This window comes from Orcinus orca, chromosome 1 (genome assembly GCF_937001465.1).
Source record: "Orcinus orca chromosome 1, mOrcOrc1.1, whole genome shotgun sequence".
Taxonomy (NCBI): Eukaryota; Metazoa; Chordata; class Mammalia; order Artiodactyla; family Delphinidae; genus Orcinus; species Orcinus orca.
In genome coordinates this window covers 62378098-62392315 of record NC_064559.1, presented here as the reverse complement: position 1 = coordinate 62392315, position 14218 = coordinate 62378098, and the positions used below count along the sequence as shown (strand labels likewise).

Here is a 14218-nt window from a genome sequence, read left to right as displayed (position 1 = left end):
GACGTGAGGGTTTCCTGCCTCTCTTAAAGCTAGTGGACCTTTGCTGAGGCTCTTTTTAGCTAGGGCTTCCCCAGTGGCTTAAGACTTTTGCTTCCCATGAGAGAAGGGCCTGAAAAGTGACTGGAGTTTCCTTTTTAAGTCTTACCAGACAGGGACTGTCTCAGGCTTCCTGTTGTTTTCAGTGTTTCATATGAGTACTTGGGGGAGGCTCATGAAAAAGAGCTGGTGACTGAATGTAGATTCTCTCTGTGCCTAGGATCCTAGAGATTCTAAACTGTGTCTCTAGCCCACATTTGGCCTTTAAACATTCATTTGAGTTTTTACTATTTTCTTCTTACATGTTTTGATTGCAGTCATCTCTTTGTCCTGTTCATTGTCAAAGGTAAAACAGTTCTGTGTTCTTTCTCTCCTCAGAGTTTGTTACACTTTAATTATCAGTTCTCCTGGTTATCTGGCAAGATGTCTTGGAAGCCAAAGAAGATTATGTCAAGGAGACAGCATTTACCTATGACAGCTAATGATGCTATGAGGTTATGAAAAATGTGCCTTGAAAGAGACCATTGAATTTACTGATACCCCACGATTTCTGAGAACAAAACCAATGAATAGGAGGGGGCAAAACAGACAGTTCAGGAAAAGGAAGACCTGACAATGAGCTAGAGATGGCAGCGTTTGTAGTTGACTAGGAAGTTTGGCCTTAAAAAGAAGTTGCTCAAAGGGGCAATAGAGTCAAGTAAAGTGAAAAGTTTGAGGCCAACTGGCCCGAGGCAGGGGAACACAATCAGATTCACAGGTTGCATCAGACCGAAGCTCTCCGGACCACCCAGTTCCAGAAACTGACTTGGAGACTTTCCGGACCACCCAGTTCCAGGAACTGACCTGGGGACTTTGCACCCGGCCCAGCCTTCCCGCCTTTCGAGGCGCGGTACTAACGGTCCCCCAGGATACCTGAAAAGACCACCAAATAAGGAATACCCTGCACCCTCCCAGATTCACCACACCCCTTTCCCTTCTTCCCCTATAAAATCTTGCCCAACCCTTGCCCGGGCGCGACTTCTCTGGCCCCTTTCTCTCGGACCAGTGAACCTCGCCCGGGAGCGCTCCCTAATAAAGCTCACTTGAAGCTTTCCTCTGTTTCGCGGTGCCGTTTGTTAAGATCCGACCTTACATTTGGTGCCGAAACCCGGGAGGGGTACCAAGCCCCGCGGGTTACCGCGCGGGACGCTCCTGCCCTCCCCCAGGAGACAACCAGGGAACATCTACTCATCCACCTGATCTGGCAGAAAACGGGGTAAGTCCCCCTCCCTTGTTCCCTCCGACCCCCAGAGTCCCTACCCACTGGACTCCCTGTCCCCGGGGTGCGTCAGGGACTCCTCCGTCCTCTCTCCGGGCCTCGGGCAACTGTGGAGACGTCCCAATTGCCTGACCGCTCCCCGACCCGTCGGGCCTCGGGTGATTGTAGAGACGTCCCTATCGCCTGACCGCCCTCCGACCTGCCGTGAATTGGAGACGGAGACCAGGGACGCCTCTCTCCCTCTCCATTCACTCAGGGACAGACTGGGGGTCATGGGAACCTCACAATCGAAACCAGATTCTAAGACGCCCCTGGGGTGTCTCCTAGCCAGTTTTACAGCTCTCGGTTTCTCCCAAGATCTCTGTTGCTGACGGCTTATTTTCTATTCCACTGTGGCCTGGCCACAATATCCTCTAGACAATCAATCCAAATGGCCTCCTGAAGGGACTTTCGATTTTAACATCCTCCGTGATCTAGATAATTACTGCCGCAGGACGGGCAAATGGTCCGAGGTCCCCTATGTTCAGGCCTTCTGGTATTTGCGCTCCCGCCCTTCCCTCTGCGTTGATTGTTCCACTTCCCAGATCCTTCTTGCCAAACAGACATCTCCTACATTCAAGCCCCTAATTTCCTTTGACGATAACCCCTCTCCACTAGCCGACCCACCCGAATCTCTCGCTCTTCCCCCTCCAGAGCTCCTCTCCAACCTCCACCCTACCCTGAAGCGGTCCCTCCTCCTCCCGAACCCGTTCCCCTCCAACCGTTCCCCCGAGGTTTCTCCTCCCACGCCCCTTGCTTCGCCAATTAGTGCACATACACGCTCTCACGACTCCCAAGATCCACATCTCCTCTGCCCTCTGAGGAAGGTAGCAGGAGCGGAAGGATTAGTTAGAGTTCACGTTCCCTTTTCTCTCCAAGATCTCTCTCAAATAGAAAAGCGATTAGGCTCCTTTTCTGCCGACTCTTCCCGCTACATTAAAGAATTTCGCTCTCTCTCTCAAGCTTACGATCTAACCTGGCACGGTATCTTTGTGATCCTATCTTCTACTCTGACCCCTGACGATAGGGAAAGAATTCAAACTGCTGCCCGAAACCATGCAGATCAGGTTCACCTTACTGATAACTCCATGCCTGTCGACAACTCCATGCCTGTCGGAGCGACTGCCGTACCTGGCACCGATCCAGGCTGGACTTATCAGGATGGCCAAGATGGCCGTCATAAACGCGACTTCATGATCCAATGCCTCCTGGCTGGCATGCAGGCTGCCGCTCATAAGGCAGTCAAATTTGAAAAACTAAAAGAGATAACCCAAGAACCTAACGAAAATCCAGCTATCTTTCTCAATCGCCTTACAGAGGCCTTAACTCTCTACACCCGGCTGGATCCCGACACCCCGGCAGGGGCAGCGGTCCTAGCCACCCATTTTATCACCCAATCAGCCCCGGACATCCGAAAGAAATTAAGACGGGCAGAAGACGGCCCTCAAACCCCTATTTGAGATCTGGTAAAGATGGCCTTTAGAGTCTATAATGGCCGTGAGGATTTGGCAGAATCCAGCCGACAGGCTCGAATGCACCAAAAGGTGGCCCTCCAAACCCAAGCTCTTGTAGCCGCCCTAAGGCCGGCCATCTCCCTTGGATCACAGCATCCACGGGGTCTGCAAAAGGCAACCCCGCCGGGGGCCTGCTTCAAATGTGGAAAAGAAGGCCACTGGGCTCGCCAATGTCCCAATCCCCAACCTCCTTCTAAGCCCTGTCCCAGCTGCGGGCTAATGGGCCACTGGAAGAGTGACTGCCCTACGACTGGTCCTCCCTCAGCGTCTCCACGCGGGGGGCAGGCTTACCCAATGGCATTACCACTTGAACTGCTGGGATTGGCTGACGACTGACGGCGCCCGGACTCGAAGACCCCCATCACCCTCGCCGAGCCCAGGGTAACGCTACAGGTAGCGGGTAAGTCCATCTCATTTCTGGTGGACACGGGGGCTATCTATTCGGTCCTGCCTACTTATTCCGGGCCAGTTTCTCCTTCCCAGATCTCGGTCATGGGTATTGATGGCAAACCATCCTTCCCACTCCAGACCGGTCCACTCGCATGCCATATCGAAGGACTCCCTTTTACTCATTCTTTCTTAGTCATACCATCCTGCCCAGTTCCCTTGCTAGGCCGAGATGTCCTTTTCCACTTAGGGGCCTCCCTCCAGCTGGTTAGACTTGACCCTAAGGTCCCCTCCTCCCAACTCCTGCTTCCTCTTCTCGGCCTGTCTCTAGAACCCTCCCCCTCCTATCCCCCTCTTCCAGTCACACCGAACCCAATCAATCCCCAAGTCTGGGATACTTCTAAGCCCATAATAGCAACACACCATTCCCCCGTCCTCATCCGCCTAAAGGACCCCTCCAAATTTCCATCAAGGCCCCAATTTCCCATCTCTGAGACTCACCTTAGGGGCCTACAACCTATTATCACCAGACTCCTAAACCAGGGACTCCTTATCCCCACTGACTCTCCCTGCAGCACCCCCATCCTGCCTGTCCGCAAGACCTCTGGGGATTATCGCCTGGTCCAGGACCTCCGACTAATCAATGAGGCCATAATTCCTCTCCACCCAGTAGTCTGGATCCCTAACTTTGCTCTCCTCGCTAAACCCTTATATCTAGCCGCTAAAGAAACCCCTCAAGGACCCCTCACCTCTCCTTCCGCCGTTCGACAGGCCTTTCTCACTCTCCGTAACGCGCTGATACCTTCTCCTCCCCTTTCTCTGCCCAACCCAAACCGACCTTTTCACCTTTTTGTGGATGAACGGGCCCGGAATAGCCACTGGACTCCTTGCCCAGCCTGTAGGGCCTTCCTACCGCCCCGTGGCTTACCTCTCCAAACAGCTAGACCCAACCATTCGGGGATGGCAACCATGCCTTCGGGCCCTAGCAGCGGCAGCCGAACTGACCAAACAATAACTGACTCTGGCCCACCCACTAACCGTGTTTTCCTCCCACCGGCTGGCCGACCTCCTAGGCCACAGGTCTCTCTCCCTCCTGGGCCCCTCCCACATCCAGGAGTTCCACCTACTGTTCATTGAAAACGCTGCTATCTCCCTCGACCTCTTCCCCCTCCTAAACCCAGCCTCCCTCTTGCCTATCTCCGACACCGGGACCTCCCCTTCCCACTCCTGCCCCCAAGTCATAGAGGCCCTGAGCCCGCCGAGAGAGGGACTCTTTGACACCCCTCTTTCAAACCCGGACTGCACCCTCTTCGTAGCATGCTTGCTCCCTGTTTTCTTAGGTTACTTCGCAGGCGCATGGAGGAAGTCTCTCGGGTGGCCACAAACCAAATGCGCCTCGGTCCTTACACCTTGCTTCCTACAGAACCCCCCACTGGTCTCCCCTAAGCCTCGGACCTCTGGTCGCCCGACTCCCCTTTCGACACCCCCATTCAGCATGAAGTAGCCAGAGATCAGGACGCCGCCCCATTACACCAAAGATGTTGGGATGTAAGGCCAACTGGCCCGAGGCAGGGGAACACAATCAGATTCACAGGTTGCATCAGGCCGAAACTCTCCGGACCACCCAGTTCCAGAAACTGACTTGGAGACTTTCCGGACCACCCAGTTCCAGGAACTGACCTGGGGACTTTGCACCCAGCTCAGCCTTCCCGCCTTTCGAGGCGCGGGACTAACGGTCCCCCAGGATACCCGAAAAGACCACCAAATAAGGAATACCCTGCGCCCTCCCAGATTCACCACACCCCTTTCCCTTCTTCCCCTATAAAATCTTGCCCAACCCTTGCCCGGGCGCGACTTCTCTGGCCCCTTTCTCTCGGACCAGTGAACCTCGCCCGGGAGCGCTCCCTAATAAAGCTCACTTGAAGCTTTCCTCTGTTTCGCGGTGCCGTTTGTTAAGATCCGACCTTACAAAAAGTTTTGTTAAAGTGCTCTTCTGTCTCTGTTTCTCAGTATCAGCAGCCTTATTCTTTTCTCTTAACCAGTTGAAGTTACCCCAACTCCTTAATGAAGTCATTGTTTTTTTTTAAGGAATTTTGACTTTTTTTAAAAAAATTTAATTTATTTATTTATGGCTGTGTTGGCTCTTCGTTTCTGTGCGAGGGCTTTCTCCAGTTGCGGCAAGTGGGGGCCACTCCTCATAGCGGTGCGCGGGCCTCTCACTATCGCGGCCTCTCTTGTTGCGGAGCACAGGCTCCAGATGCGCAGGCTCAGTAATTATGGCTCACGGGGCTAGTTGCTCCGCGGTATGTGGGATCTTCCCAGACCAGGGCTCGAACCCGGGTCCCCTGCATTGGCAGGCAGATTCTCAACCACTGCACCACCAGAGAAGCCCAATGAAGTCATTCTTTAAAAATCATTTTCTCTCGGGACTTCCCTGGTGGTCCAGTGGTTAGACTCCGCACTCCGGGTGCAGGGGGTACGGATTTGAGCCCTGGTCGGGGAACTAAGATCCCACATGCTACACGGTGCGGCCTAAAAACAAAAACAAACAAAAAAATCATTTTCTCTTTTCAGACAATATTAACTTAGAACAATCCCACGTGTACATAGGGAGAGAACGAATCTTAAGTGTCTATAGTAGATCAGTCACATCTATGAGTTTTGCATATGCTACTTAATTTATTCCAGACAATAAACCTGTAAAGTTGATGGTATTATTCCCATCAAATATAAAATTTTTACAAATGTAGAACTAAGGCCCTGAGATGTTAAGTTTTGCCCAGTGTATGTGTAGTATGTTCCAAGTTAGATTTAAGCCTAACATTTCTTGTCCCAAGCATCTCAGTCTAGTAACAGAGATAGGTACTTGAATAAATAAGTTATGAAGCTGTTTCATAAGTTACAGAGCCATTAAAAATGAGCAATATGTCTATATTTATTGCCAGTGAAAGATGTTCACCTTGTATTATTGAGTGAAAACACGTTGAAGAACAGAATCAGTATTATGAGCCTGTTCATTTATTCACTGATTCAGGAATGTATATTGAGTGCCCCCTTTGTCTTAGGCACTGTTCTAGGCACTTAGGATACTTGAGTGAACAAAAGAGTGTTTTTTTTATGGAGCTTACAATCTATTAATATAGAATAGAATGTAAAAGAGACGGAATTAAATGAGGCAGCTTGGGCTGCAAGAAAGACTTGGAGAGAAAGTCTCAGTGATAGGTAAATTCATCCATAACAAATGGGTAATTGTTGGGAGACAGTTCTCCATGTCTCTTTTGTATTTCTGCACATCTTGTGAGCAGAGGCACTGGCTGCTTTGTTCTGGACTCTCTTTTCAGAGAACAGACTTGGGAGATATAATATCTCCCTGTGGAGCAGAGGGCAGATTTATTTATTGTCCAGAATAATAAAGATAATGTTTTCCTTTGGGACAAAGGTTAGGCAGATTTGCTTGATATAAGATTTGCGTTCCTTCAGTTCAGGGTTCCCCAGCTGTGATTCAAACCCATTGCATGTGCAGTATCCCTCCAGACCCCTCTGCATTGCCCTGGGGGAATTGGGGGACAAGGGGAACTAATGTGAACCTGAAGCTCACTCTCCTTGAGGAGTAAAATCCTTTGCCTCTGACTCAGAAGTCCTGTGTCTTCTGCCAGCATCCATGAAATGGTGGCAGGTAGCTTGTTAGCTTACAAGTAGGCCAGACTCATCACAGTTCTTGATAATAGGCATGAGTTTATTTTTATTTTAATTTGAGAGGACTCAGTTTTTTTTTTTAAACTTATAGTTCTTATTTTTATCCTAGCTTTCAGCTCCTATTTCTTGGTGTAGTGCATTTAATTACCAAAAGGGTAGAGGAGGTTTATACTAGGTTGTTCTAGAAGCCCATTTTATGGAATATGGGGCAATACAATTTTTTAAAAAATAAATAAATTTATTTATTTATTTTTGGCTGTGTTGGGTCTTCGTTGCTGCGTGCAGGCTTTTCTCTAGTTGTCGTGAGCGGGGGCCACTCTTCATTGTGGTGCGTGGGCTTCTCATTGTGGTGGCTTCTCGTTGCGGAGCATGGGCTCTAGGCACGCGGGTTTCAGTAGTTGTGGCACGCAGACTTCAGTAGTTGTGCCTCGCGGGCTCTAGAGCGCAGGCTCAGTAGTTGTGGCGCATGGGCTTAGTTGCTCCGCGGCATGTGGGATCTTCCCGGACCGGGGCTCAAACCCGTGTCCCCTGCATTGGCAGACGGATTCTTAACCACTGGGCCACGAGGGAAGCCCAATACAATCATTTTGATCTCCTAAGTCACATATAAAAATATCATTTAGGAGCTGTCTTGTCCCTATCGTGTCTCAGTGCATGTTTTTATGTACAAGGTCATATGGAAGAATTCTTGCTCAAATTACTCACTTTGTCTTCTATTCTCTCATGTTGCACTACCATTTTCTCTAGTTGGAAATGGCTAGAGCCATGTTTTCAAGCCCAGATTTTAAAAATTTGGAAGAAAATTTTTAATACTTTTTTCTTAGCATTTTAATGAATTTTAATTACTGTCGTGTTGTTAATTTGAATACTTCTTTCCTTAACTCTTAATTTATAACTCAGTAGGATTGCCAAAGGAATCGGCCAAAAGGAAAAGATTTAAAAAAATTTTTTCTGTTTACTAGTTAGCATCTTTTTAAAACTGAAAATCAGATTTGAAAAGTTAATTATATAAAGTATAACCTAATTCATGAAAATACTTTGCTGAATTTCTGCAGGTTGTTTTATTCCAATAAGTTTAGGAAGTATACCCCACCCGAACACACGCAAAATCTTTAACCCACGTGTTCATCCATTATCTAGCGATCTTACCAGTTACAGGCAAGGACAGAGAAAACAGTCTGGCTTCAAGAAGATCTTGCTCTTTACGTGGAATGCAAGAAAACATAATAGAGTCCCTTGTGACAGTATATAGAGAGCATAGTCAGATTTAATTTTGAAATCTCATCAGCCTGATTACTTAGCTAATTACTGTTCTTTGTCATATATATATTCGGCTTCCTTTCATTACAGCTTCTGAATAAGCATGAAGCTTTTTGGTCCATTTTTGGTAAAAATGATTCATTTCTTAAAGAAACATAATTTCTCTTTTTCAAAGGAGGAATTTATTATATTTTTGAAGTATGATAACTTTTCTGCTATTGATGGATATTTAGGCTGATTTAATTTTTGTGCTCTCACATTTCATCACTGTGAAATGAACTTCTAAGTATTTTAGCATTTCTGAAAGTGAGATGTTTAAAAATAGGTGGCATATTCTAAAACAGTTTGCCATCCTTTTTAAAATTGAAAACCTATTCCCCACCTCCAGTCTTCTCTTATCCCCTTTCTCTGCTTTATTTTTCCATATAGAGTTTTTAGCAAGTCACATATTGTTTATTTTCTTTCATTAAGCTAACTAGAGTCAGGGATCTTTTTCTCTTTTATTTTACCATTGTATCTCTAGCTCCTAGAACGCGACCTGGAATGGAGTAAGTACACAATATATTTGTTGAATGAATGGATGAATGAAGGGAACATTTAAGTGTTTATTGTGGTTCCAGATACTGTGCTAAGCCCTTTCTCTCCTTGAATCACTTAATAACCACATGAGGTAGGTAGGTACTCTAATGAGGAAACTAGGGCTGAGGAGGAGTTAATTTGCCCAGTGTCACTCAGCCTGTAAATGGAGGAATTAAAATTAGAGCTTGACTCTACCTCATGACAGTTCCTAGGCTCTTAACAGTGTTACACTTGTCTAAGCAATGAATTGTATGATTTATTTAGTTCTTTCTTTTTAAACAGGAAGAAGAGAATTTATCCAAAGATTAAAACTTGAAGCAACCCTGAATGTGCATGATGGCTGTGTAAGTAATAGTTAATTCTCAACTATGAAGGACTTTAATACTAAGTGTTCAGATGTTTGAGGAACTGCCCCAGTCCTCCCAAAAGAGATTGGACTAAGTATAAGAAAATGGGAGAATTAAGTTTTACATTAAAACGTAAAAGTATACTTTGAATTTAGGAAAGCATATGGGAGATTTTTTAAAGAATGATGAGTTTTCTAACATTATCAAAAGGTTTTCATCTCTTTCACTCTATTGGTACTGATTTTGTGACAGTCACTAGTGATCTTAATGTCTCCAAATCTAGTGGTCACTTCTCAGAAACTTTAGACATTGGTTGAATACATTTTCTTTTTTGAAATACTTATTCTCTTGGATTCTGCTAACACCACACTCTCTTGGTTTTCTTTCTATCTCATTGACTTGTTGCATCTTCTCTGTCTTCTTCCCTGACTCCTCCACCTCTTCACCTTCAAATGTTGGATGTACCAACATTATATCTTGGTTCCTCCCACCCTGTTTTCTCTTCACTTTTCTAAGTGGTTTTGTTTAGTCCCATGGCTGAAAAACATGACTTCCAACTTTCCACTTCTTCCCAGAACTCCAGATTTATATAAATAACTCTCTAGTTAACATTCCAGTTGCATGTCTAATAGCACCCCAAATTTAACAAGGTCAAAACAAAACTCTTGTAAGGTTTTGTTAGGAAAACTTCAGACACTGGACTTTCCTGGTGGCACAGTGATTAAGAATCTGCCTGCCAATGCAAGGGACATGGGTTCAAGCTGTGGTCTGGGAAGATCACACATGCCGTGGAGCAACTAAGCCTGTGTGTAACAACTACTGAGCCTGTGCTCTAGACCCCGTGAGACACAACTACTGAGCTCGTGTGCCACAACTACTGAAGCCCATGTGCCTAGAGCCCGTGCTCTGCAACAAGAGAAGCCACCACAATGAGAAGCCCACGTGCAGAAACGAAGACCAAACACAGCCAAAAATAAATGAGTGAATGAATAAATAAAAAAATCAATCAATCAATTAATTTAAAAAAACCCTTTAATCATGCTTTTCATATACTCAGGACCTGGATTTAGCAGTTAATCAAGATTTTGGCACATTTTCTTTTACCATTTCATTTTTTTTCACTTTGCTGAAGTATTTTAAAGCAAATCTCAGATGTGAAATCATTTCACCTCTGTATATAAGCTAAAAGTAATGGACATTTTTTAATGTAATCAAAATGGCATTATATAATTTAACAAGATAGTATATTTTTTGGTATCATCTAATACATAGTCCATAATCAAATTTCCCCCATTGTTTAAGAATCTCCTTTTTTTTTTAAACATTCTTATTGGAGTATAATTGTTTTACAATGTTGTGTTAGTTTCTGCTGTACAAAACAGTGAATCAGCTATATGTATACATATATCCCCATATCCCTTCCCTCTTGAGCCTCCCTCCCACCCTCCCTATTTCACCCCTCTAGGTCATCACAAAGCATCGAGCTGATTTCCCTGTGCTATGCAGCAGCTTCCCACTAGCCATCCATTTCACATTTGGTAGTATATATATGTCAATGCTACTCTCTCACTTCGTACCAGCTTCCCCTTCCCACTCTGTGTCCTCAAGTCTGTTCTCTACGTTTGTGTCTTTATTCCTGTCCTCCCACTAGGTTTTAGATTGCTTATATGTGTGTTAGCGTATGGTATTTGCTTTTCTCTTTCTGACTTACTTCACTCTGTATGACAGGCTCTAGGTCCGTCCACCTCATTACAAATGACTCAATTTTGTTCCTTTTTATGGCAGAGTAATATTCCATTGTATATAGGTGCCACATCTTCTTTATCCATTCATCTGTCAATGGACATTTAGGTTGCTTCCATGTCTTGGCTATTGTAAATAGTGCTGCAGTGAACTTTGTGTTACATGACTCTTTTTGAATTATGGTTTTCTCAGGGTATATGCTCAGTAGTGGGATTGCTGGGTCATTAGGTAGTTCTATTTTCAGTGTTTTAAAGAACCTCCATACTGTTCTCCATAGTGGCTATATCAATTTACATTCCCACCAACAGTGCAGGAGCGTTCTCTTTTCTCCACACCCTCTCCAGCATTTATTGTTTCTAGATTTCTTGATGATGGCCATTCTGACCGGTGTGAGGTGATACCTCATTGTGGTTTTGATTTGCATTTCTCTAATGATTAGTGCTGTTGAACATCTTTTCATGTGTTTGTTGGCAATCTGCATGTCTACTTTGGAGAAATGTCTGTTTAGGTCTTCCGCCCATTCTTGGATCGGGTTGCTTGGTCTTTTGATACTGAGATGCATAAGCTGCTTGTATGTTTTGGAGATTAATCCTTTGTCCGTTGCTTCGTTTGCAAATATTTTCTCCCATTTGGAGGTTTGTCTTTTTCTCTTGTTTATGGTTTCCTTTGCTGTGCAAAAGCTTTTAAGGTTCATTAGGTCCCATTTGTTTATTTTTGATTTTATTTCCGTTAATCTAGGAGGTGGGTCAAAAAGGATCTTGCTGTGATTTATGTCATAGAGTGTTCTGCCTATGTTTTCCTCTAAGAGTTTGATAGTGTCTGGTCTTACATTTAGGTCTTTAATCCATTTTGAGTTTATTTTTGTGTATGGTGTTAGGAAGTGTTCTAATTTCATTCTTTTACCTGTAGCTGTCCGGTTTTCCCAGCACCACTTATTGAAGAAGCTGTCTTTTCTCCATTGTATATTCTTGCCTCCTTTCTCAAAGGTAAGGTGACCATATGTGTGTGGGTTTATCACTGGGCTTTCTATCCTATTCCATTGATTGATATACTGTTTTTATGCCAGTACCATACTGTCTTGATTACTGTAGCTTTGTAGTATAGTCTGAAGTCAGGGAGCCTGATTCCTCCAGCTCTGTTTTCTTTCTCAAGATTGCTTTGGCTATTTGGGGTCTTTTGTGTTTCCGTGCAAATTGTAAAATTTTTTGTTCTAGTTCAGTGAAGAATGCCATTGGTAGTTTGATACGGATTGCACTGAATCTGTAGATTGCTTTGAGTAATATAGTCATTTTCACAATATTGATTCTTCTAATCCAAGAACATGGTATATCTTTCCATCTGTTTGTATGGTCTTTAATGTGTTTCATCAGTGTCTTATAGATTTCATCATGCAGGTCTTTTGCCTCCTTAGGTAGATTATTCCTAGGTATTTTATTCTTTTTGTTGCAGTGGTAAATGGGATTGTTTCCATAATTTCTGTTTCTGATTTTTCATTTTTAGTGTGTAGGAATGCAACAGATTTCTGTGCATTAATTTTGTATCCTGCTACTTTACCAAATTCATTGATCAGCTCTAGCAGTTTTCTGGTGTCATCTTTAGGATTTTCTATGTATAGATCATGTCATCTGCAAACAGTGACACTTTTTCTTCTTTTCCAATTTAGATTCCTTTTATTTCTTTTTCCTCTCTGACTGCCATGGATAATACTTCCAAAACTATGTTGAATAATAGTGGTGAAAGTGGGCAACCTTGTCTTGTTCCTGATCTTAGAGGAAATGCTTTCAGTTTTTCACCATTGAGAATGATGTTGGCTGTGAATTTGTCATATATGGCTTTTATTATGTTGAGGTAGGTTCTCTCTATGCCCACTTTCTGGAGAGTTTTTATCATAAATGGGTGTTGAATTTTGTCAAAAGCTTTTTCTACATCTATTGAGGTGATCACATGGTTTTTATCCTTCAGTTTGTTAAAACGGTGTGCCACATTGATTGTTTTGCATATAGTGAAGAATCCTTGCATTCCTGGAATAAACCCCACTTGATCATGATGTATGATCCTTTTAATGTGCTGTTGGATTCTGTTTGCTAGTATTTTGTTGAGGATTTTCGCATCTATGTTCGTCAGTGATATTGGCCTGTAAATTTTTTTTTCTGTGATATATTTGTCTGGTTTGGTATCAGGGTGATGGTGGCCTCATAGAATGAGTTTGGGAGTGTTCCTCACTCTGCTGTATTTTGGAAGAGTTTTAGAAAGGTAGTTGTTCACTCTTCTCTAAATCTTTGTTAGAATTTGCCTGTGAAGCCATGTGGCCCTGGGCTTTTTGTTTGTTGGAAGATTTTTAATCACAGTTTCAATTTCAGTGCTTGTGAATGGTCTGTTCATACTTTCTAGTCCTTCCTGGTTCAGTCTTGGAAGATTGTACTCTTCTAAGAATTTGTCCATTTCTTCCAGGTTTTCCATTTTATTGGCATATAGTTGCTTTTAGTAATCTCTCATGCTCCTTTGTATTTCTGCAGTCAGTTGTTACTTCTCCTTTTTCATTTCTAATTCTGTTGATTTGAGTCTTCTCCCTTTTTTCCTGATGAGCCTAATGGTTTATCAATTTTGTTTATCTTCTCAAAGAACCAGCTTTTAGTTTTATTGATCTTTGCTATTGTTTCCTTCATTTCTTTTTCATTTATTTCTGATCTGATCTTTATGATTTCTTTCCTTTTGCTAACTTCAGGTTTTTTTTTTGTTCTTTCTCTGATTGCTTTAGGTGTAAGGTTAGGTTGTTTATTTGAGATTTTTCTTGTTTTTTGAGGTAGGATTGTATTCCTATAAACTTCCCTCTTAGAACTGCTTTTGCTGCATTCCATAGGTTTTAGGTCATTGTGTTTTCGTTGTCATTTGTTTCTAGGTATTTATTTGATTTCTTCTTTGATTTCTTCTGTTATCTCTTAGTTGTTTAGAAGCATATTGTTTAGCCTCCATATGTTTTTATTTTTTACCGTTTTCTTCCTGTAATTGATAGCTAGTCTCATAGTGTTGTGGTCCAAAAAGGTACTTGATTGGCAGGCAGATTCTTAAGTACTGCACCACCAGGGAAGTCCCCGGAATCTCTAGTCAACACTTTAGGTGATTTTAATCTAGGTGATCTGTGGATCATACTTTGGAAAACAGTGCTATAGCTACTAATTGAAAACATGAGACTAGAACGAGCACATGGAAAGAAATTGCAAACTGGAGTGTCTAGGCCTTAACTCTAAGGATTCAAACATTTAAAACTTAAGCAAAGAGGGGAAAAGTGTCTATAGTCCGATCCTCCAAAATGTTATCTTTTTCCTGTTCACAGTTGTGGTATTATAATTATGCTGTAA

The 14218-nt window shown here is 43.6% G+C and overlaps 1 protein-coding gene across 10 annotated transcripts in view; it reads left to right on the top strand.

The window, feature by feature from the left end:
* The window catches only part of DCAF6 (DDB1 and CUL4 associated factor 6), a 179938-nt gene that overhangs the window by 17066 nt on the left and 148654 nt on the right, over positions 1 to 14218 (top strand). For 9 of the 10 annotated variants that reach the window (XM_033428015.2, XM_049715486.1, XM_049715488.1 and 6 more), the window contains exon 2: positions 9052 to 9113. Coding sequence is in view for 8 of the 10 variants with exons in the window: in XM_049715486.1 (XP_049571443.1) it covers positions 9052 to 9113 (62 nt within the window). In the remaining 2 variants the exon portion in view is untranslated. Of the gene's footprint in view, positions 1 to 9051; positions 9114 to 11788; positions 11846 to 14218 lie in introns of those variants that run through there. The other variant, XM_049715505.1, reaches the window with a different exon arrangement.